At 39.8% G+C, this 23196-nt stretch overlaps 1 protein-coding gene across 1 annotated transcript in view; it reads right to left on the minus strand.

The window, feature by feature from the left end:
- Nucleotides 1-23196, minus strand: part of CNTNAP5 (contactin associated protein family member 5) — a 561684-nt gene that overhangs the window by 320976 nt on the left and 217512 nt on the right. The window contains exon 10 of the mRNA XM_027772830.1: nucleotides 5567-5767. Coding sequence (XP_027628631.1) covers nucleotides 5567-5767 — 201 coding nt within the window. The remainder of the gene's footprint in view (nucleotides 1-5566; nucleotides 5768-23196) is intronic.

The following is a 23196-nucleotide window of genomic DNA, read 5'->3' on the forward strand; positions in this document are numbered from 1 at the left end:
CTTCTGAACCCTGGTAGGCTCAGCATTCCCTGGTCCTGTCGGGATCTGCTCTGCAGCAGGAAGCCTTGAGCTCTGGATAAAGCTCAGCGTAGGAAGCAGCAAGCACAGTGAAGGAAAATGCAAAGATGCATGGACTAGCAAAGACTCCTTTCCTGAGACCCTGGTGTCTTTGAATTCCTGTCCTCGGAGTGCCTCCTATAAACCTTCAGTTAAAGAGATTGATGACACATCCCATTGGCTGGCACTTATCAGTAGCTCTGGGGAAGAATATCAGAGGAAACTGTCAGAAAATGACAGTGTCATGGTTCAGTCACAAACGGAATGAAAAAGACACAGTGGTGAGCCATGCATGACCTCGTCCTGCCTGTGTTCCCTCTCTTTCTCCCTCTGCTGCTGAGAGATGAATGGAACCAAACCACAGCTAGAGCAGAGAGCAGCCAGAAGGAGTCTGGGGACACAGATGTGGGGACCCACAAGGCCCACCCTGTGAAGGGGTGTGTGAGCCATGGGAGCCACTGCATCCAGTCAGGGATGGCACAGACCCCTGATGCTGCCCAGGAATTTGCACAGTGCAAGCAACCTTGATTACGACATGGTCTTAGCAGATATAGCAATGGTTTCTCTTCTTCTCCCTAACCTCCATGCTCCTACACAGTAAAGAAACTCATTTAAACACAAATTTTCCCTGGCTACCTCATTTCCTTATAACTTTTGACTATTTGAGGCTTTATACGGTGTGTGGTGTATCAGACTTGTACAAAGCTGGGTGACAGGACTAAAGCAGCCCCTCCCCAGCTATGTAGTAATATACAAGCATCATATCCTTCCTGGGTTCTATTTTCTGAAATACCAGATGGGGGCGATAACCTTTGTTTGGCAGTTTATTGTTTGCGTTAGAGATAATGCTTGTATAGAACCCCACACATAGCCTCAAACAAGAAATCTCAGGCATTGGAGGCCATTGGAATATGCCTTTTCTTTTTTTTTCCTTATCTCGCTTTCTTTTATTTCCTTCCTTTATTACCTATGGTGTACAGTACAGAAGAGAAGCCCTGGTAAGAAGACATTCTCCAAAAGTTCTTACTGGTTTAAATCTGCTTGCAGCCACAGTTTATAATACTTCACACCTTCTACTAATTCCAGCTACTAGTCAAGAGTAGCCAATAAGCTATAGGATTCAGCCTACACATTTTTCTTTCAATTAACTACATATTTCAGATGACCAAGGTTGAAATAAAATGAAAATACCTATTGCTGGAAAGAGGATACTCAATCCTGCAACCTTGTAAGAAGAATAGATTGGTACAACCTTGACACATTGCAGATTTCAATGTGGTAAAAGCCTTAAAAATATGCACACTCGGGTCAGCAGGTGGCATGCAGGTTAAGGAAGTTGGATTCCATGTGGTCAACTGTGGGGTTTACACTAGATTCAGCAGCTTGAAAACACTCCTGGTGCATAGGCATGTATGCCCAAAATCTCAAGAAGAGAATGGGGAAGAAAAGTTTGTGGCATGGTCATCCTCCCAAAAGGTGCTTTCTCACCTCCCAGAAGGTACTTTCTCACTTTCCTTCTCTCTCCTTTTTTCCTTTCTCTCTTTCATGAGCACACACATTCTGTAGCAAACTAAAAGTAATAATAATAATAATAATATTTTTTTCTGCCAATCTGTCCTTGCAATGGCACCTCAAGAAATTTATCCTGAAGATACGTGTTATGTTCACAAAGATATACGTGCAAAAACACTCTTGCAATATTATTTGTAATAATAAAGACAGAGAGAGAGAGAGAGAAAGTACCACTGAGGGTGGTGCAGTGGTTCCACATTACTCCATGATGCTGAAGTTCTGAGGTTAGAAGGTCTTGGGTTAGAGTCCCAAGGTCTGCTCATGCACACCAGGCATGCATGCATGTCTGTGATCCTGGTTGCCTGAATCTGGGAGCAGATCATGGCATGAAGGTCTTATTGGGGGCACCTCTCTTTATCTCCCTATTTTATATGGAAGAAATACATTTTCTTAAAAAATAGAAATAATCTAAATATCCATATAACAGACTTGTTAATCATTGTACGATTATATATGTACATATATATGTATTGTTGATTAAAATGGTAGCATGAAGACATATTTATTGATATGAGAGAAATATTTGTACATTTATATGTGTGATAAATGTGGGTTGTAAAGCAGTATCACAGGGTCAGGAATCTCTCCCTGAATGTACCCTGGGTTCAGCTGATAAAGGGAAAACTTTCCCAATAGCTCCTGATTTGCAGGTAGACAAGGAGAAGATGGGCTCTAGCCTTCTCCTATCTGACCTTGGCCTTCTGCATGGTGCAGAGAGGGGCTTGGTGATGGTAAAACCAAGAAATCAGCCCTGCAGCTGTGTGCCTTTGGGGCTAGCTCTCAGATTCTTGTGACTATAGTGGGGTATACTAATCTCTCCACTCCTGTTTCCATGAGGTGAGTTCACCTGCATGGGGGCCCAGGGCGTTTCTGTTCCCTTAGTGAGAGTGTGAGGCTGGACCATGTCTTCCTGTGGTATCAGGTCAGTGAGAGCTCTAGAGCCCTACTTCACCCACAGGCATTAGCTAGTCTTAATATGGAGGCTGAGGGGCAAGGAAGCACTGTGGCCACTGGGACATGCTTTATTTTCCAAGCAGACTCATCAGAAATAAGTAGAGATTGCATGTACATGTTCATTGTCCTCCTCTGTCTACCTCTTTGATTCAGAACTTTTGGAAGAAAGAGGATTTACAAGGACCCTCTATCAAAAGTACATGAATATGCACACCCACTGTGTCTTTGTGAAGAATAGAAAGATGGAAGGATTCATACCTCAATAGCCATCTCCAGGTGGTGGGATTACCTGCATGTGTAAATGTTCTGATCAATTTTGCTAGTAAACACTTATTAAAATTATCCTATTGAAACTGTTGAAGTAGAAATAGAATTCTCCTTTAAGCTTGTTTCCCATTGCGGCAAAAACTTCGCAACTTTTCCTGCTAGATGAATGGAAACTGAGTAATGACACTAGTATCTGTTGGACACCTAATATGTTCCAGGTATGGTACAAGGAGTTCAGACTATATTTTTCTCCAAGTCTCATATCAGCCTTATGAGTTCAGGACTTTCATGTGAATTTTTTGTTTGTTTGTTTGTCAGTGAGAAAAGACAGTGAGAGAGGGAGAAAACAGCCCCTAACTGTGTGTGGTCACACTACAATCCCTTCTCCTCCACTTCAGCATCCTGTAGGATTTGCCCCCCACTCCTCAAACACACCTGACATGTTTTTCAAGCCACTGGGGCAGGATTCAAACCACAGTTGGCCATGTGGAATCTAGTTCTCTGAACTACTAGGCTATGGGACTGGCCCTATTTTTATATTGTAAAAAGTTTATTTTTTCCATAACAGAGACAGAGAGATAGGCACCCACAATAGGGCCTTCCTATCATGATTCCCCGCTGGTCCCAGCTGGTACCGATCATGAACACACACATATACCCACAGTGCTTAGAGAAATTCTGGGAGGCGAATCCATACCCTTTCCAAGTGGGTCTAATTGTACTGCTACGGCACTACCCAGCCTCTGTAGAAACTTGATGGATGGTGAAATTGTAACTATAGAAATTGAGGAATTTGCACAATGTCCCATAGCTTTAAAGGGACAGAGCGAAGCCCTCACTCCCAAATCTATGTCTTCCCTGTTGAAATACATTGAAAATTTAAGAAGGCTGAGTTAAGAGAAGAAAGCACAATGAAAGTAATGGTTAATGAACTTGATATCATAAAATGTGTGTACTAAAGGTAGTTCCATAGTCTGAATAAACATATTCCCATTTTTCTTACAATTCTACCAAACCCAATCCTTAAAAATCTAGATGCTATATGGTAAAAAGCAGGTAGGGTGAATGGGACCACCAGTTAGCGTAACAGCTATGTCGCTGGACTCCCACGTGGTCGACCGCGGTTCAAGTCCCGGACTCGGTGGCTTAAACTCATGCCAGGCGCGTGTGCGTGCATGCCCAAGATCCTGAGAGGAGAATGGAGGAGAGGGGATTGCTGCGTGGCCACCCCCCCGGGGGGTGATTTCCTGCTTTCTGTCTCTCTCTGTCTGTCTGGCGAGTGCACGCACCCTATAGCAAAAACCTCTTCAAAAAAAAGAAAAAAAAAAAGCAGGTAGGGTGATTTCTGGTGACAGGCATCCTAAGAATAGTGCTCAGAGTGGTATGTCCAGGCTTGACAAGCCAGGGAAGAAAGAGATAGGCGGAAATATAAACATTGCATCTAACAGGACAGTGGCGTCTGAGGACACTGCGAAGGGACCCCAGTCACTGCCTGTGATCTAATCACCCCTGAATCCAAGGAGAATACAGTAATTGATTTTCACAATGATGATCCTGAGTCATCAAGAAAAGGTTACATTTTATGTTCAGAATTCTCTGTTTAAAAAGGCAAAGAAGCGTGTAATCCATTTGAGAACGATTTTCATTTCAAATAGTTAAAAATTCTTTGAAAAGATTTTTGGTGCTTAAAGGGATAAGTGACAGTTATGTGGAAAATTCACTTATGTGGAACAACGTCTTCCCTGAAGATTCTAGATCAGCGAGGCAGGATACTGTGTTTAGTGAGGCTTCCGTTACTTCCCGTTTGCTGACATCTCATTGTCAAATGTTCTCCAAAATTTCTAAATTATTCTTAGTCTCTTCTTGAGACTAGAATTTGTGACACCCCTTCTTGGATATATTCACCCTGTGGCCTTTTTGCCACCACAAAACAAGACAGACTGACATTCACAAAGATGACCCACTCCCCAGGAATGCATATATTTGGACAAAATTCTCTTGATAATTTGCAAAATTTCTTACGGTTTTGGTAAACAGTTCTATAAATTTTGTTTTTGTTTTCAAGCATGTTAATAAGTAAATCATCCATTCATTCTAAATAACCACACAAAATGAATAAATATAATTAGTCTAACTTTTTCTAAAAGCAAATTTTATTTTTAATAAGCATCACTTCATGTAGGCCTCTGCATTTCAGGTTGCGTGAACTCTATGCACACACAGGGTCACCCCTACCTACCTTGCTGGCCTCCTTTGCTGCAGACGTGGCTCCAGACTCTGAGCTGAATATGTTGCAACACCTGGTGCCTTCTCACATCTTAGTCCCTTTCCCAGAAATAACCTTTGTCACCTCCACACTGTCTGTGCCTAGTTCAAATACTCTCTTCAGTGCCATTGCTTTTGAGGAGGTTTTTGTTCTGACAATAGTTGTAGGATGGGTGTTGTCATCATTTTCCTTTTGTAGACGAGGAGCAAAACTTGAGAAGCTGCTGATTCACTTCAGGTCACACCTGGTTTCAAGGCCAGGATTAGTACCTAACCAGTGCCCCCAGGCCGTGTTTCTCTCCACTGTAGAGTGAACGACTGTAGCTACATCCCCCTTCCTGGCAAATACCCCTGTCCTCCATGTTCAGTTTAGGGGCTCCATCTGTCCCACTAGCATCACCTCCCACACAGATCATGAAGCAGGGCAGGGGCAGGAGTGAGCTCTCCCTACCTGGTGTGTTGAGCAGGCGGGACCTCCTGCAGTGGTAGGCCACCTCTTGTTCACAGTGCTCTGAACCATCGATCACAGCCTCCAGCTGCTCCATGCTGCCTCCGTAGTCCAAGGCCATGGTGTAGGGCTTCTCGGGGTTGGAGCCCCGCACCCGGGTCAGCTCTGTATTGTTGTGCTGCACTGATGTCCAGATCTTGTCCTCTGCCCAAACAACACAACCAAGGAGAAAGGTCAAAAGGGGAACATACCAGCGCGGAGAGAGGACACTCATCTTTTACCGAGTAATTGCTGCCTGAGTGCTCTGTTTATGCAGAGAATGTGAGCAGAGAAATTTGTCCCACATAGAGCTGCCCCCCAGAATTAGGATATGAATTAATAATCTTAAGTACTAGGGACCAACAATTAGCATAATGGCTATGTCGCTGGACTCCCATCTAGTCGACCACAGTTTGAGTCCCGGACCCGGTGGCTTAAACTCACACTGGGCGTGTGTGCATGTGTGCCCAAGATCCCGAGAGGAGAATGGAGGAGAAGGGATTGTGGCGAGGCCATAGCCCCGGGGGGTGATTTCTCGCTTTCTATCTCTCTGTCTTTCTGTCTCTCGCTGTCTTTCTCGCTTTCTATCTCTCTGTCTTTCTGTGCCCTGTAGCAAAAACCTCTAAAAAAAATTATAATAATCTTAAGCACTAAATTTGTGGAACCCTTATTCTGTAGGCTTTCTTTATTTTTCTTTCCTTTCTTTCTTTTTTTTTTTTTCTTGGAGAGGTTTTTGCTATAGGGCGCATGTGTTTGCCAGAAAGACAGAGAGAGACAGAGAGACAGAAAGCACGAAATTACTCCCTAAGGGGGATGGCCATGCCACAATCTCTTCTTCTCCATTCTCCTCTCGAGATCTTGGGCACGCATGCACACACACCCGGCATGAGTTTAAGCTGGGTTAAGCCATTAAGCCAATTGCTGGTTCCATTTTTTTTTTTTCTGCAGGCTTTCTGTTAAGCATGTAATACCTGTTATCTCATTTAAAATGGATAATACCTAAATTGAAAGGGAGTTGATACGCTATGTCATAAATGAGGAAAGCATGAACAGGCAGAACTAGGCAGTTCACTGGAGATTACATAGAAAGTGACTAAGCGAGATTTGAACTCACGAGCCTGACTCCAAAACCACCCTTCTAGCCACTGTTACACGTTTCCTTGTGAGAAAAATCCTATAATAGATACTTTTCTCAGAGAAACACATGTATCATGTTGAAAATAAAATGTACACAGAGAAAACTGTCTGTAAAAGTTACATTACCAACAAGTTGTGATTATGTAATCTGCACTGTAAATGCAATGCACTTAATTACAGGTATTTTAAAATTATTTATTCTTCATACTAACTATATTTGACAAAATATTTGTAAAAGTTTACAATAAAACAAGAAATCTAGAGGTCAGCAGGTGGCATAGTCCCAGATGTGGCAACTTGCTTTCTCATTTTCCCTCGCTCTCTCTTTTTCTCTGTCTCTCTCTGGGGAGTGCGTATGCCTTGTAGCAAAATTTTTAAAAAATAATAATAAATAACAGTAAATACATGATCCTGTGGAAGGGAATAAAAGAATAAAAGAGAGTCAGGCGGTGGTGTGGCGGTAATGTAACTAGAACACAGAGGAAAGGTCTTGACTTCATGGTCCAGGACCTCCTGTGTATGCCAGGTGCATAGGTGCGTGTTTGTAATCTGTGACAGCTGAAACTGAAGGTGGATTGCAGTGTGAAATTCCTGTTAGGGGTGTCCATCTCTGTCTCCATCACACTCTTTTTTCGTGGAGGGCATAAATCAGTAAACTTAACATACACACACATACACACACACACACACACAGAACTTTAACTGAGGATAGAAATACATGCTTTGTATAATGCAAAAATAAATGGAAGGCAAGATATCTAAGAGATCTGCATTTGAAACTTATTTCTGTCAGTAACAAACTTGGACAACTCAATTCTCTTTTCTGAAGCTCAATTTTATAGTCAGTTCAAAAGACATTAATGGCCATAAAAATTGGACAGTAATACCAGCAGAATAGTGGCAGGTTGTTAATATGGAATAGCAACCCAAATATGAAGTTGTAACGTACTATCTAGGCTGCATCAGACACTGTAATAATAACCCGGATAAAACGGTCACTGCAATTGGACATGCAATTTAATTCTAAACTTCCTCACGAATAAAGCAAAAAAGGAAATAGGAAAACTTGAAAAGCTTTTGCCATCTGAGAATCTTGGTTACATAATTACATCATTGTTTTTCATAGATTTTTCAGAGCTAAAAGGGAACCTAACACAGAAAGCATATGTTTGCCCACCTCCAACCTTAGCTTTTACTAGTGGGGAAATCAAGGTTCAGAAAGTAAAGAAATTTCTAAGGCGTATCTATCAGACAGTAGTGATGAACACGTATATGGAAATTAACCCCTGATAATTAGCACTGTTAAGATGTGAGATGATATCTGAAAAACACCTAACCCTAACCCTTGATTTGTATAGGAAGAAAAGAGAAATCCTGTCTAACTAATCTGTAATAAAAGATGCTATGTTATCACTCCATACTGTAATATTTTACATATATTCTTTTCACTACTCATAACAATCCATTATAATATGAATACATATAAACATGTATAAATATATATATAAATATGTGTGCATATATATACATATATACATATATGTATATATACAACATTACAGTCCTAACTTTAAACACTATATGAAACAGAACCTCTTGGCTGGCTGGCTTTGGCTTTCACTTCAAAGCTGCCTTGTGCCCTGATTATTTTTCTTCAGAGAGCTATGAGTAAAAACAAGGAGGTGATTGGATAATATTTTTCACACCTTCTATCTTTATGTATGTGTATATATTCATGTGTGCATAAAGTACACTTGTCCCCAGTTTTACCATGTCCAGTCTGATCCCACAAGTGATCCTCACACTATCACTCAGTGATATAAATCTACATTTCCCTCCAGGGACATAGATTTTCATATCTGTATCTCCATTTATCTCACTGTACATTCATTTATTGATGCACTTGTTTACTCATTGACTCATTTTAACAAAATCATATTCTTTATTCTATCTATGGCAAGATGGAATACGAAGTGTTGTTATCCAAGAGTGAACCTTTCCTTTTACAGCCACCAATATCATTTTTCTCATCACTGAGGGTGATTTAAAGTTTTAATAACTTGATTTAAAAATTGGCACTTTTTGGCATATGCAATGGACAGAAGACACAAAGGAACAATTAAGAGCTCCAAAATGTTCCCCATAGCATTTGTTTGAAAGTAACCAGGAATCCAGAAATCAGGAAAATATTGTCCTCTCATACTACCTTTAGTTACTTAGCTCATTTTCTGTCATTACTTCTTCTATGTACGGTCATCCAATCCCATGATTAGAAAGATAGCCTCATCATACTAACTGAAAACAGCAATCAGGTATTGGGTTATCCAAGGTGCGTTCTCTTTGCTTAAGAGAGGCCTGCATTTGAAGATCCTAAATTGGCAGAAATTTAGTCATCTTCAGCTTAGGAGGGAAATAGACCACTTCACTAAATGCTCCTTTAACATTTAAAGTATTTAACACATTTGCTTTTTAAAAATAGTATTCAATCCAATGTGTGGGCTTGAGTGTGAAAGAACTCATGACCCAGATCCACACTGGCTATTGTGTCACTGTCACATATGAAGAACTTACAGGCCATGGGCCATAGCTAGCACGAGTAATGAAATTTCAAAGCGTCATGTCAAAGAGATAACCAAGTATTGTCTGGTAAACCCGAGGAGCATTTCCCAAGTTGCACTGTTATTTGTGACTTTCAAGACTATCTCCCCATAAAGCTAGGAGATCTTCAAGAATATGAAACATCTCACTCATTTTTGTATTCAAATACATGCCCAGCAGAGAACACGTATAGTGGGGGAGAATGCACTAAGTTCTCCAAGAGCTCAGCTTGGCTTTGGGGAGAAAGCTGTACACATGCGAGTGACAAATGTCCGGCAGTTGTTAGTACTCTGGAGAGTACCAGTAAGACGACTGCCTACACATCAGTGGGAGCAGCACTGGTTGCAGTAGTGGTAGGAGTGTATAGGGCTGCACGCTGCAGACCACACCCTGTTTTCCTTGAGAATTTAATTAATTAGCACTATTTGTATTCTTCCAGTTGCTCAGTTTAAACATTCTGAAAGCGACTGTTCTATGCATGTGTGAGGGGACTTCAAAAAATGTTCATGGAAAATGGAAGTAAAGTATGAGTTTATTTTAGTGCAAAAATATTAAAATTCTTGCGTATTTTTTTCATAATACGCATTTTTCATGAACTTTTTGAAGATTTTGTTTATGTGATGATCCCCATTTAGAAGTTTTAAGTTGTAAGATTAAACATATGTGCACACACATGTACACTCACACACACACAATAAGAGAAAGAAAAAACTATTGCACAAAGCGTTAATGAGGTAGTAACAGCAGGATATTCTAGACCATTTTATACTACCATCCCTGTGGTGAAACCTTCCCTGGCAGTCACCCCTGGGAAGGTCTCAAGCATTCCCTTGGTTCTGGGTGTCTGGGTGACCTACCTGGATCCTCTGGCTCTCTCTTCAGAAGCTGTAAGCTGTTTATGTACAGACTGACAATTTCATTTTCTTTCATATTTTTTCCTCTCATTTTATGTGATTGGTATTATTATTGTGATCATTATTATTAATAATAGTAATTACAGATGATGCAAGCTGTTCTATGTGTTGCCATGGGGATCACTACTCAGAAGAAAGAACAAACAAAAAGATGTAAAAAAAGGAGCAACAAGAAATAACTCTGATTAATAAGACCTCATTCTGCACGCATATCTGTCTCTTTGCAGAGCCAGAAAAAACTGTAATTTTTCTATCACAGTGCTTCGAGGGAAGAGAAGTCTACAGATTGTCAATACCCAGCTTAATTGAAGTGAAATCACTGTGGGGAGCTGCTTATAGTCTTTTAACAGTGTGCCAATTCACTTACACTTCTATTGTAATAAAACAAGTCTATATTAAGGTCCCCGGGGTCACTTCTAGTGCAGTTATCTATGTTGACAAAGTGAATTTTCTATGCCACGGGTAAAGGCAGTTCAAATAATCCTCAAAGCACTGTCTTTACCACTCATTTACCATCTACTCATGTACAGGCTTGTGACATCTCTTGTCATTTTTGCATTGGTAGTTACTTAATTTTTCGTATGTTTGTACCTTATCTCCCCTTTTAGATCACAGACAATGACTTCTGAGGATTATTTGCTTGCAACAGGCTCTTTTGGCTCAGAAGGCCTCTATTATGTGGAGGAGGCTGGATTCCAATGCAGCTCTGCCACCAACTAGATTCTCGGACTGGGAAGGGACAGTAACCTCCCCTCAGTCTTCTTGATTCTGCTAGATTTTTCCAAATCACTGAATAAAAAACGCAAGGCTGAGTTAGGCACTGTCCTGCTCTAGGCAGGTGCTCCATGTTGATAACACTTCCTGGGGTATCACCTATGTGCTGTTCTATTGAACCAATTCAAGGAGGGTCTGAAGAGATTATTTCACTATGAGAAACACTTCTAGGAAGCAGTTCTGAGGGGTCAATTCTACCTCTCCCTCCCCACCCCCTTCCCCTTCCACCTTTCAAGGGGAAGAAGACAATTGACGTAAAGCAGTTTTCTACTCCTTTAAAAGGCTTTGGAATTCTCCCAGGAGCTGTTTTCCCTCCCATGTGTACCAGCCCAGCTGCCTATTGGAGAATTCACCCAGGCCTTGCTAAACCACAGCAGACTCGGCGGCTGCTTTTAGTATCCGGGCTGCTGCTTCCGGGAGCGCGCATTGGCGGAGGGGGCAGCCGCGGGCCCAGCGTTGCGCATTAGCTGCGATCCCGCAGCGCGGCCAGGGAGGAGCGGTTCCTTCCATTATCGCCCGTCCACCTGCCAGCTTGGGCGCGCTTTATGACTTCCAGACAACGCAATTGACTGTGATTTATCCTCGCACTTCGCTGTAGCCTTTATTTTTTATGTACCTTTTCAAGGGGTTATTTTTCTTTCTCCTTGCTTCAAAATAGGTGGCATGATCAAAGAGACCCGGCAAATCTGTTTTATGGTGGTTTGGAATGGGCTACATGTACGCTGTATCATGTTACTTTATTTGTTGCTCAGTAGGTTATTTGAGAAAAATGTTTTAATCATTTAGCGTGCCAAGCACTATGTTAAGGACTGAGAAGTTGCAGGATGAGGGTTACAAGGTTGAAGAACACTCTGGACTTGGACCTCCAGGAGTTCACAGCTGGTTCAGAGAAGGAAGCCCACCCTGGTTGCACTCGAATTGAGGTGAATGTCCGGCACCTGCAAGAGTGGGAAGAAGAAGGGAGGTGGTGGACAAGTTCTTCCCTGTCATGCTGGTTGTGTCCACCTTTAAGGCGGGGTGGGGGCGGGGAGGGAGAAAGGAAGTCCTACATCTAAGTCACCTGAAGGGAAGAACCCTGGAGCTTGGTGGGAGCGGAAGGGCTTAGGTTGTGATTGGTGTTAGATGTTTTAATGGATCCTTAGGAGCATCTTTGTAGAAGGCAATATTTTGGCACACTCTGAGGCTGAAACTGGAGATTAACAGAGACCTAAATTCAACACCCAGCTGTATCGGTACTGCCTGGACATGCTCCTCAGCCTCTCTCAACCTTTGCTTTCTCCTAAAATGATCCTTGCCTCACACTATACTATGCACATTAAAAGAGATAAGCTCTGGAAATAGCCCAATCCTGAGGGCACAAGAACATCATGAATAGTAGTTCCCATCCCTTTGTTTGGAAGACCTAAAGTAGGCAGCATTGAATTCAATGGAATTCATGAGATAGTGAGCTGACTGCAAAGCGCTCCCTTGAGTCCTAAGAAGAGCTGTCCAAGAGTGGCCTTGACATCTCTAGTTTCCAGCTCAGACAAGAAGACAAGCCCTTCTCTACGTGTAAAAGTATCTGCTTTACTCCTCTCTGGTTCTGAAGGAGATTGACAAAACAAAAACTTGGAAGAGCAAAATTATTCACTTTTCTGTCAATCGTCATCATTACCCTGGAGCTCAACACTGTAGAAATGATCATGCCAGAGTGCCGTGACACCTCCAGTGGGTAGCCCTTTCTGCCTCCACAGCGCCCTGTATTTGTCTGATCCAGTCCTGTTACAACCACCTGTTTACTCGGCTCCCCGCTAAACTGCAAATGCTATGATGAAAAGACGGTCTCATAAATCTTTGTGTGCCTAACACCTGGTCCACGGTAGGTATTTACTTATTACTGCACTAAGTGTTCAACAAATTACTCGGGTTTCTATTGACTTCAATGACAGCTCTTGAAAAAAAAGGAAAGTGATGCTAGGAAACAATGTTTACATATGTACTTGGAAGTCTGCTGTGCGGCCAAGGTTATCTTGTACAAATGGCAGAGTATTGGGGAAAAAAATTCCCATAGGTGTCTGATTGAATAAAGTATAATTAACTGACACCATAAAGTACAATACAGTTATAATACACAACATATTCATAAACTGATCTAGAATTATTTCCACTATATGTTATAAAGTGACAAAAATCAAGATACTGATGCACAAAAGAATAAGCTACATGCTGTGCAACTATAAAAAAGAAAAATGAATAAGCACAGGAAAACAACTAATATAAGTGACTATCCAGTGGAGATGGGTTAGAATGGGATAAAGAGAACAGGAGGAATGAATACAAAATGTCTCTGGTCAACCACTAGCATGTGCAAGTTTTTGCATGTGTGTGATTTTTATAACATGAAAATATTTTGCATAGTCAAAATGTGAAATTAAAAGAATGAAAAAAGTCAAGTTCTAAAACTGAATATTGAGTTAGAAACAAAAGGTCTAATTGTTCATTAAATTGATAATATGAATATAACCTCAAAAGAGAAAAATAATTTCAAGATAATTTTGAATACAGTATTCTGTTTGGGAACCAGCAGTTAGTGTAATGGCTATGTTGCTGGACTCCCACGTAGTCGACCGCGGTTCGTGTCCTGACCCGGTGGCTTAAAACTCACACCAGGAGCGTGTGCGTGCGTACCCAACATCCCAGGAGGAGAATGGAGGAGAAGGGATTGCGGCGTGACCATCCTCCCTGGGGGGTGATTTCTCGCTTTCTATCTCTATGTCTTTCTCTGTCTGTCTGGCGAGCACACGTGCCCTATAGCGAAAACCTCTCAAAAAAAAAAAAAAAAACAGTATTCTGTTTGACTGGACACTTTGGCAGAATATATTCTGAAACCAAAAATTAAAATTCAAGAAAATATGAAACTTTCTTTGTCATTGGTATGATATTAATGATGTGATTCTGAATTTTATTTTGCATCTGTGGTAGGATAAAGCAGATGAATGGATACACTGATTTTGTTGTGACAAGGTCTTACTTAGAGAGTGTATGTACATGTATGTGTATATGAAAGAACAATGAGAAAAAAATCTAATGATACTGAGTTCACATTTGAGATAATATCGTGAACTCATGGTTTAAATATAAACACACACACACACACCTCTCTCTCTCTCTCTCTCTCTCTCTCTCTAGCTCTGTCTCCTAAAAGGGTCTATAAACAGTGAACAATTTTTTTTTAAAGAGAAATTTTTGCTATAGGGCACATGCACTCACCAGAGAGAAAGAGAAAGAGAAAGAGAGAAATCACCATCATGAAGACAGCCATGCCAGCCACAATCCTTTCTCCTCCATTCTCATCTTGGGATTTTGAGCATGCATGCACGTGCATCCCCAGCATGAGTTTCAAGCTGCCGGGTCCAGTACTCGAACTGCAGTTGGCCATGTGGGAGTCCAGCAACGTAACCATTATGTATCTGCTGGTCCCAACAGTGAGAAAATCTAATACTTAGCCCTAGATTTACAAAAATCATTTCCTACAGAAAAGAACTAGGCTTCTTTTGGACAAAGGTGGAGAGTGGTAAGGACAATTCAAGGTGACATCTTGGAATATCCTATAGTGCTAGGGAGCCAGAAAATGCTCCACAACTAATGAAAAGCTAGTAAGAAAGACACAGGAGTGAAATTAACAAGACTGTGATTAGTTATATTTGAGAATACCTGACCATTGGAAAGAAAGATGATGGAAATAGTAACAACCTAAAAAGTACAATAATTTATGAGTCCATAGTGACAAAAAAACAAAACAAAACAAAAAAACAACTGAAGTCAGGGCAAGAAAAAGCTCTTGGGTGAAAAATGCAGAATTACAGTTTTAAGTGTAGAATGAATTACAGAATTAGAAAAGCAACACTTTACAAATTCCAATGTAATAACTTAAAAGTTTTGGTACTATTAACAGATTGAGTGGAAATGTTGGGGAATAGGATATTCTTATACTTCGCACATATAACATTACATATCACTTACTGATTATAGGTCACTCTCATACGCAGAGATCTCATAGAACCACCTTAGCCAAATGATGGAGCTTAGCATCCCCAATTATGGGTCAGACAGACATTATATGTCTACCAATAGGATGCACTAAGGACTGCATTACCCATGAGGTTTTCTTGCCAAAGTGTGTAACAATGAATGAAAAAGGAAAATAAAAATAAAAACATTATAGAAACTTTGCATAACATTCATTTTATATTCTTCAAAGAAGATCGATGCCATAAAAATGAAATAACCAGGGATTGGCAGATGGTGTGGTGGTTAATACACTGGATTCCCACATGGCCGGTGACAGTTCGAGTCCTCAACCTGGTCGCTTTTTTTCTTACTCTCCCAATCTCTCTCTGTCTCTGGTCAAAATTTAAAATTAATAAGAACAAATAAAATTAAATAATTCTTTAAAAAATGAACTAGCTAAACACACATGAAAAAGAAAGGGACAGAGATTAGGGGGCTCTTACATTAAGAGTCATGACATGACACTAGAGGAACATGATATGATAATTAAACGCAAAATGTAAACACTGCTTGATTCCTGAATGATAATATAAATAATAGGCAATGCTATAAAAGACATTATAGGGAAGATATGGATGATACTGGTTAAATTAATTAAATTTATATTTAATTTTTTATGTATGGTTTCATTATTTTGGTTATACAAAAGGATCGTTTTCTTGGGAGATGCAAATTAAAGTCCTTAAGTCTACATTATCAGTATATATACAACTAACTTTCAAACAATTTGTAAAAATATAATTTTATATAAAAAGGTGGGAGAAAAGAAAGAATAGCATAAATATGCAAATGTGGCAAAAAAGGCAACATTGAGAGAATTGTTTTTTTGGGGGGAGAGGTTTTTGCTATAGGGCGCGTGTGCTCGCCAGACAGGCAGAGAGAGACAGAGACAGAAAGCGAGAAATCACCCCCCCAGGGGGGATGGTCACGCTGCAATCCCTTCTCCTCCGTTCTCCCTTCGGGATCTTGGGCACACACGCACACGTGCCCAGTATGAGTTTTAAGCCACCAGGTCCAGGATGCGAATCGCGTTCGATCACATGGGAGTCCAGCGACATAGCCATTATGCTAACTGCTGGTCACAACATTGAGAGAATTTAACTGAGGAATATATGACTGTTAATTTTATTGTTATTCCAGTTTTTCTGTAGGTTTGGACATTTCAGAATATAAACTTTGAGGAAAATGGGATAGGGCTTTTCACACTTCATATACAATGTTAATAAATGCTCAAAACTATTCTCCTGTGCTTCAAAAAGATCATATGCATATACTTTTATACCAACCCTCTTATAACTGAGGACCAAGTGGCCAAATAAATATCAAAAACAGAGCAAAAACTATTATCAGATTTTTACCATTCATATCATAGGAACACATTCATTTTCAAGGATAAGTATTTATTAACTCTATTGAATTAATTTTTATGAGTGCTTTCAGTGTGACAGGTATTATGAAATCATCACTATATCTCCAGAAACACCAAGAAATCATAATCTAGATTTCTGAGAACACAGTGATAAAAATAATAAATAATAACACCTGCCATATGTTAGATATGTAATATCAGGCATTTTTTCCCTTGGTTTACATGGATTATTTCATATAATATTTACAAAAACCTTATAAATAGGTTCTGCAAGAGGACTTTAACAGTTCATTAAAGGAAAGCCCTATAACCTGGTGGTTAAGGGAAATGGATCCCACATGGGTAACTGTCGTTCGAATCCTGGCCTTGGTGACAAGAAATAAATACTTTGGGCACATGTGCTTATGTGCTCTAAATTCCCACAAGATGAAGAAATAGAGGGAAAAAAATTGCAATGTGACAATATTCCATTGGAGGAGCTTTCTCCTCTCTTACTCTGTCTCTCTGCCTTTCTCTGGCAAGTGCATGTACCCTCTGGCCATGCAAAAAATAAAAAAAAAAAAAAAGAAAAAGAAAAATTTATGGAAAATGGCATTACAGTATAAATTTATTTCGGTTCAAAAAAGTTTGAACTCCATGCATATTTGTTCATTAATTTTTAAACACTCCTTACATTATTAATTATGGGGAAAGGAATTGAAGGACAGAAAGGTAGAGTACCTTACCTAAGTCAGTAACCTGACACATTTAGGAAATACAAATACTGAGAGTCAAACCAAGCCTATACTCTCAATAACTAACTTGGATTTGGCAGATGTTTGTTGATTACATGAATTCAAGAAAGAGCTGTGAAAAAGTGTGACAAAGGAATTTCACAGGAAAAAAGAATAAGAGATTGTTCTGAAGAAGATGAAGGGATGATATTCTGGAGGAGCAAAACTAGACATATGGCATGAAAGTTGGACAGATTATTCACAGCTGGCACTGGAAACTGCCCCCATGGACAGCAGCTGGTCAACATCTCCTACCAGCTTCTCTTTGCAAATGATTATAAATATCACATATTGAAACACTTGCACGTGAAGAGTGCTCCTTGGATGTGTGCTCCTATGAGGTGAGTCTACACAGGGATAAAGCTGATGAGAAAAAGGCTCCCAGGTGCATGGCTACTCTGCCTCCCTGCCTGACAGAACAAGGAATCACAAGCTTTCGGGACTTCTTGGCTCTTTCCTTCTTTGTAAAGTCCAGACTGACTTTGACTTACTGTCTTTCCCTCGAATCAGGGACTCATAGCAAAGATGGGAGGATCAAACAAGTTCTCTAGGAGACACTAGACACTTCATTCTGACTTGTTATTTCCCTCTTTTGAATAGGAAAGGTATTCATTCAGGCAACCTGGACCCCTGTATCAGAACACCCAGGTGAACCAGGATCTTTTAAACATGGCAAAGGGCCCTCAGATACTTGCTCATTGTATCTCCATATCCATGATCCTGTTGGGTTCAACAAAACTCTGTTCTTTACCTAGCTTCAAGATACCTGCTTTCTAAGATCAGAACCAAATCTGATGTCTTCCAGAAGCCTTTCTTTTCTTCTCCTATCTCTCAATTCCATTAGCATCAAGATCCTGCTATGATGGTGGTGATAACTTCTATTTTCAGGAGCTCTTGGAGAATGCCTGTTATTGGATAGATGTATTAGATACATCTCATTTAATTTAAATTAATTTAATCTGCACTTCAATCATTAAGGTTAGAATAACTCATCATTGCTACTACACAGATAGAGAAATTAAGGTTTAGAGAAGTAGCTTTGCCAGAATTCCTTAGCTTCCAGGTATCTATAGGATTCTTATATGAATTAAATGGCTTAGATGAGATTGCTTTAAAAGCTAAATGAGTTTTATTGTTATGGTATGAGGTCCTTATGAAAAGAGGCCAAAGGTGTACAATACACAAGGTAGCATCTCAGTCAATCTTGATCGACTGGACTACCTCCTGATCCTCTGGCAACAAAAAGGAGGGACTCAGCAGGTATCTACACTACATGATGCTCTGAAAGCTATAGTAGAGAAGAATCAGGATGAATTCAGAGATTAAGGAGAGTTTCTGTAGTCACTCACCAGAGCTCTTTTAGAAGTGGAGAGATGAAAAAGGAAGGGGGCTAATTAAGGGCTAAACACTATACTAATTACCTTATATTCAAAGGGACTACCAAAAATTCATGCAAAAATAGAATTAAAATACAAGTTCATTTTGGTGCAAATATATTGAAATCTATAAATAATTTTCTCATAGTAAGCATTTTACATAAATGTTTTTTGAAGTTTCTCTCTCCATTAGCAAGAGAGACAAAGAAAAAGAGAGAGAGAGAGAAAAATCAACCCTAGTAGAATCTTTATGCTGGTCCCAGACTCAGCCAGCACCAGATCCTGGGCATGTGCAAGCCTAGCATGTTCAAGGAGGTCTTCAGAGGCAAATCTGGAACTTTCTTACATGGGTTAGCCTTACAGAGAAGTGTTTTACTGCTGTACCATCAACTAGCCCCTATTTTCCATAAACTTTCTTGAAGACTCCTCTTAAATATGTCCTAAGGTCACATAACTTTAGTTGTTTGCTAAACATGTTGTATCTGGTCATGGTTCTACATGTACTGAACAAGCATGTATTGGAAGAGGCTTCAACATTTATCCCAGCTTATTCTTCAAAGAACTAATCTTTGAGAATCATTTTATCTAATACTAAGACAAACTTTGAAAGTCGGGTATGATTATCCCTTTTTACAGATGAGGAAAGTGATAACAAGGAGATAAAATGGGCACAATACAGGTCGCGTTCCTTCGAGGTCACTTCCTGGAGGAGCTTTCCGCTGTGGCATTGACTTAGTGGAAAGCGACAAATGGACAGGCCAGTAGAGGCTAGAAGGGAATTTTGTTTGGACACAGGAGTCTGTCCTTGCCTTTCAGACTCTGAGTCACCTGGCTTTAGGGACCCAGGATTGACAATTTGATATACAACTTTCACCATAGCTTCAATTCCTGCCGGTATCTTCTACTCCTTTGAGACTTTGGGCAGTTTGTTTAATCTCTCAAAATTTCAATGCTTTTCTCCATAAAATGCAAAAAAAAAAAATTGAATCAAATCACATCATGTATATAAAGTATCTAGCATGTGCTTCCTACTGGTAGCTGCTCAGTCAAAGTGAGCTTGCTTCCATAAAATTTAGCTATGGGGCAGCTAAGGACATCTCTGATCAACATCCCCAACTCCAGAACACCTTCATTTAATCACTGCCTCCTTGGTACTCTTTCTGTATCACCTACTACAACATTTTTCTCCTTCTCTGAATTAAGGGCAAGAACAAATTTGTTCATTTTGTAACCTTGATGCCTAGCTCAACTAACACTCAAAAGTGTATTTGAAAGATTTAATTTCTGAATTATCTGTTGAGTAATTGACTTAGTGAATGAAAGAATAATGCATGAGCAACCGAACACATGAAAAGAAAATAAAAAAGGGAGTAAATCAAAGAGAGAATTAACAAATGAGTAAATCAATAAATGAATAATAAAGGAATTCAAGAAATCAGTGAGTGAAGGAGGAGGATAAATGGATGAAATCGCACTGCTGTCACTTGAGCTTCCTGTGTGGGTTGCAGTCAACTAGCCATGCTAAACGAGGAGTGTGTGAAAGGAATTTCTCTAAGTGCCTGTTAAAATTCTTGGCAATTCAAAGGTGACAATGCTTTAATTTCAGGGTAATGCTACAGCTTTATGACTTAGTAGTTTTATTTAATGACCCAATTTAGCAGGAGATTATGCCGTCTGCCACTAGCCCAGAGAGACCACTTTAAAGCTCAGGCCTTCGGCACATACAGAGCTGCTCTTGAGCTTTGCCTAAGAGACTAGTCTTCTGGAAGTTATATGTGGTCACCACAATTTGGTTGACGCATAATGCATTAAATAAAGAGAGAGACACACTTAAAAATGTGTCCCTCCTCTAAGTTTTTCAATGACTATTCTTCTTCAGCCCAAAATAGTCCCCTGGAAAACACTTCATTCACAGAAAGCAAATTGTCCCTCTGAAATATAAGCAACAATACAAGTATTAGTCCAACTGATTAAACTGCTATTGAGCCACAGCACATCTGTCACTCATGAGTGAATCCCAACCAGGAAACAATACTTATGCTACCAGGAGATGCAGCTTGTGAGCCCCTCCTCTGAATGAGCTGAGCTTGAAGACCATAAAGAAGATGCACATATTTCCAATGGAAGAGGGAAGAAGACAAAAAGAAAGATAAAGACCTAGGCTTCCTCTACAACCTGCTTAGGGACAATCACTCTTCAGCACTTTTTTATATGTTAATGTGTTTAATTAACTACATGCCAATCAGAAAGAGCTATCTTTATCACCTCCATTTGCAGAGAGAGAAACTAAGGTATAAGATTGAGGGTGTTCCTTATGACCCTACAGAAAATAATTATAATAGACAAAGTGAGTAATTCAGAGGATGTAATAGGCATAAGCATTCCTCCAAGTATATTTAAAATTGATGCATGTATATTATATATGCATATGAGCTCATACAACTTTTTTTTAATTACTAGAGGATATCAGAGCTCATCAGAGAGGGACAGAGATAAAGAGATAAAGCATCTCCAATGGGGGAAGGTCATGCCATGACTCCTTCTTCTCCATTTCTACAACCTGTTGGGATTTAGAGCATGCACATACACATATGCAGTGTGTTTTTCATGCCATTGAGGGTGGAATTTGAACCATAGTCTATCATGTTAAGTCTATCACCTTTGACCATGCAGCTATGGGGCTGTTGAAGTCATATATCTTTACCACCATGCCCTTAAAACTTTTAAGCCAAGGGACCAGACAATGGCACTGGACATGCATGGAAAAGATCCAGAATTCATGTTCCAAGACCTTCTAGACATATTGGGAGTGACATATATGCCCATGATTTAGGCTGCCTGAGATGCAGAATATATCATGGCATGAAGACATTGTTGGGGCTATCTCTCTCTCTCTCTCTTTCTCTCTCTCAGAAGAAATAAATTAATAAACTTTCTAAAAACTTATAAACTGTGGATAAGGAGCTTGGAACTTAGGAAGATAATGGTAAAAAGGAGTGAGTAGACATAGCAGATCTGTGTTTGTTTTGTTTTATTTTGTTTTGGACAAAACACTCACTGGCTGTTCTGCAAATTGTGAAATAAGGTGCAAAAGGCTGAACACATGGACCATTTTTTACTTCAAGGACATGAGATGATAAATTCTGCAAATTTCAAGGACTACATCCTGGTCATGCCTATTTGTCATAGCTCTTTGTGCTTGGTCAGAGCAGATCATCCAAATGTATTCACTAAAAGTAATAGAGGAAGGGCTGCCTCCCATGCCTGGTGACCTTTGATAAACAGCACCAAACACAAAGCGAGAGCTTGAGATTGAGGCAGGTATAACTGGTATTGTTTTCCCTACTTAATTAGCTTCATTAATGCATTTGTAAAATACAAATTTTTCTGGTTACTTTGCACTAGCTTGATATCATTAGCTATTTGAAACAATATTATGCAATCTGTAATCAAGCAACAAACTTTTGGCAATAGTATTTTCACAATATTGGCTACCCAACTCATGATAAAAACAAATTTGAGAACATGAGCCCTGTTTGTTCTTGTACAAGCCTTTGGCAGGGCAATGGAAGCTAATACTCCTTTTCACAGTGTATATGGGTGTGTTGGAAGTGGAATATTTTGGAGTAGAAATCAGAAGGAAGATCCCAACACAGAGCTTTATTACAGGTAAACATGGCATAAACAACTGAATTCTACTTGCTTTGCCTTACAATAAGATTGCCAAAATCTAACAGCATACTAAAAAGCATGGGGGAAATAAATGCCCCAAAACTGAATGGTCCACTCTAAGTCATGGGTGATTCTTATTCCTTTACAATGAAAGACCCATGTACAGCCCATAGGAAAACTCACTGACATTGGTCTAAGTTGGGAAGCAAGGCCAACAGCTTAGGACACATTTCTTTCTTTCTGTCAATAGCTAGAATGATAATCTATTACCTGCAATCACACTGCACAATTATGTGCAGGAAAGCTAGAGAGACCTCAATTGCAGCTTCGCTACCTACTCCATTATGCATGCTTTGATGAGTTTTAATGAAAACAGAGGCTGCTGCCAAAGGAGTGAGAAACAGAGCATCATAATAGGGTGATAAGATATGGAGACTTGTAAGGTGGTTTTCAAATGGATTATGAGCTGTTTGAGAATGGAAAACAAGTTTTGCTTTAGCAATTTGAATAAATGTTCCTTGAAAATTCCTTGTAATGCCTGATGATTGCCATACAGATTCACATGCGTGAAATTGGCATCATATCCATCAAGATAAGAAATAAATTTGTTTTTGTTAGTGGTTCTAGGCAAACAATTTTGCATATCAATCTGCAATTGTACTGGACAGAGGAAATACAGTGTGCAGATGGGAAATCTCAATGTGTTCACAAGGAGTCCTGTTAAAATTAAAAGGGCACAATGCAAACTTAGTAGAGCAAATGTAAATGTTGAAATCTTTTGGAGTGCCTCACCTTCTTAATTCTATTTATCAATATTGGGATCTTCCCTCTCAAAGATGGTCCCTCCAGACTCCTAGAGCCTCTGAAATCTTCTAACACCCTAGGAGTAAAGATCTTATTTCTGGCAAAAAAAAAAAAAAAAAAAAAAAAA

Source organism: Tupaia chinensis, unplaced genomic scaffold (genome assembly GCF_000334495.1).
Source record: "Tupaia chinensis unplaced genomic scaffold, TupChi_1.0 Scaffold000309_1, whole genome shotgun sequence".
Lineage (NCBI taxonomy): Eukaryota > Metazoa > Chordata > Mammalia > Scandentia > Tupaiidae > Tupaia > Tupaia belangeri.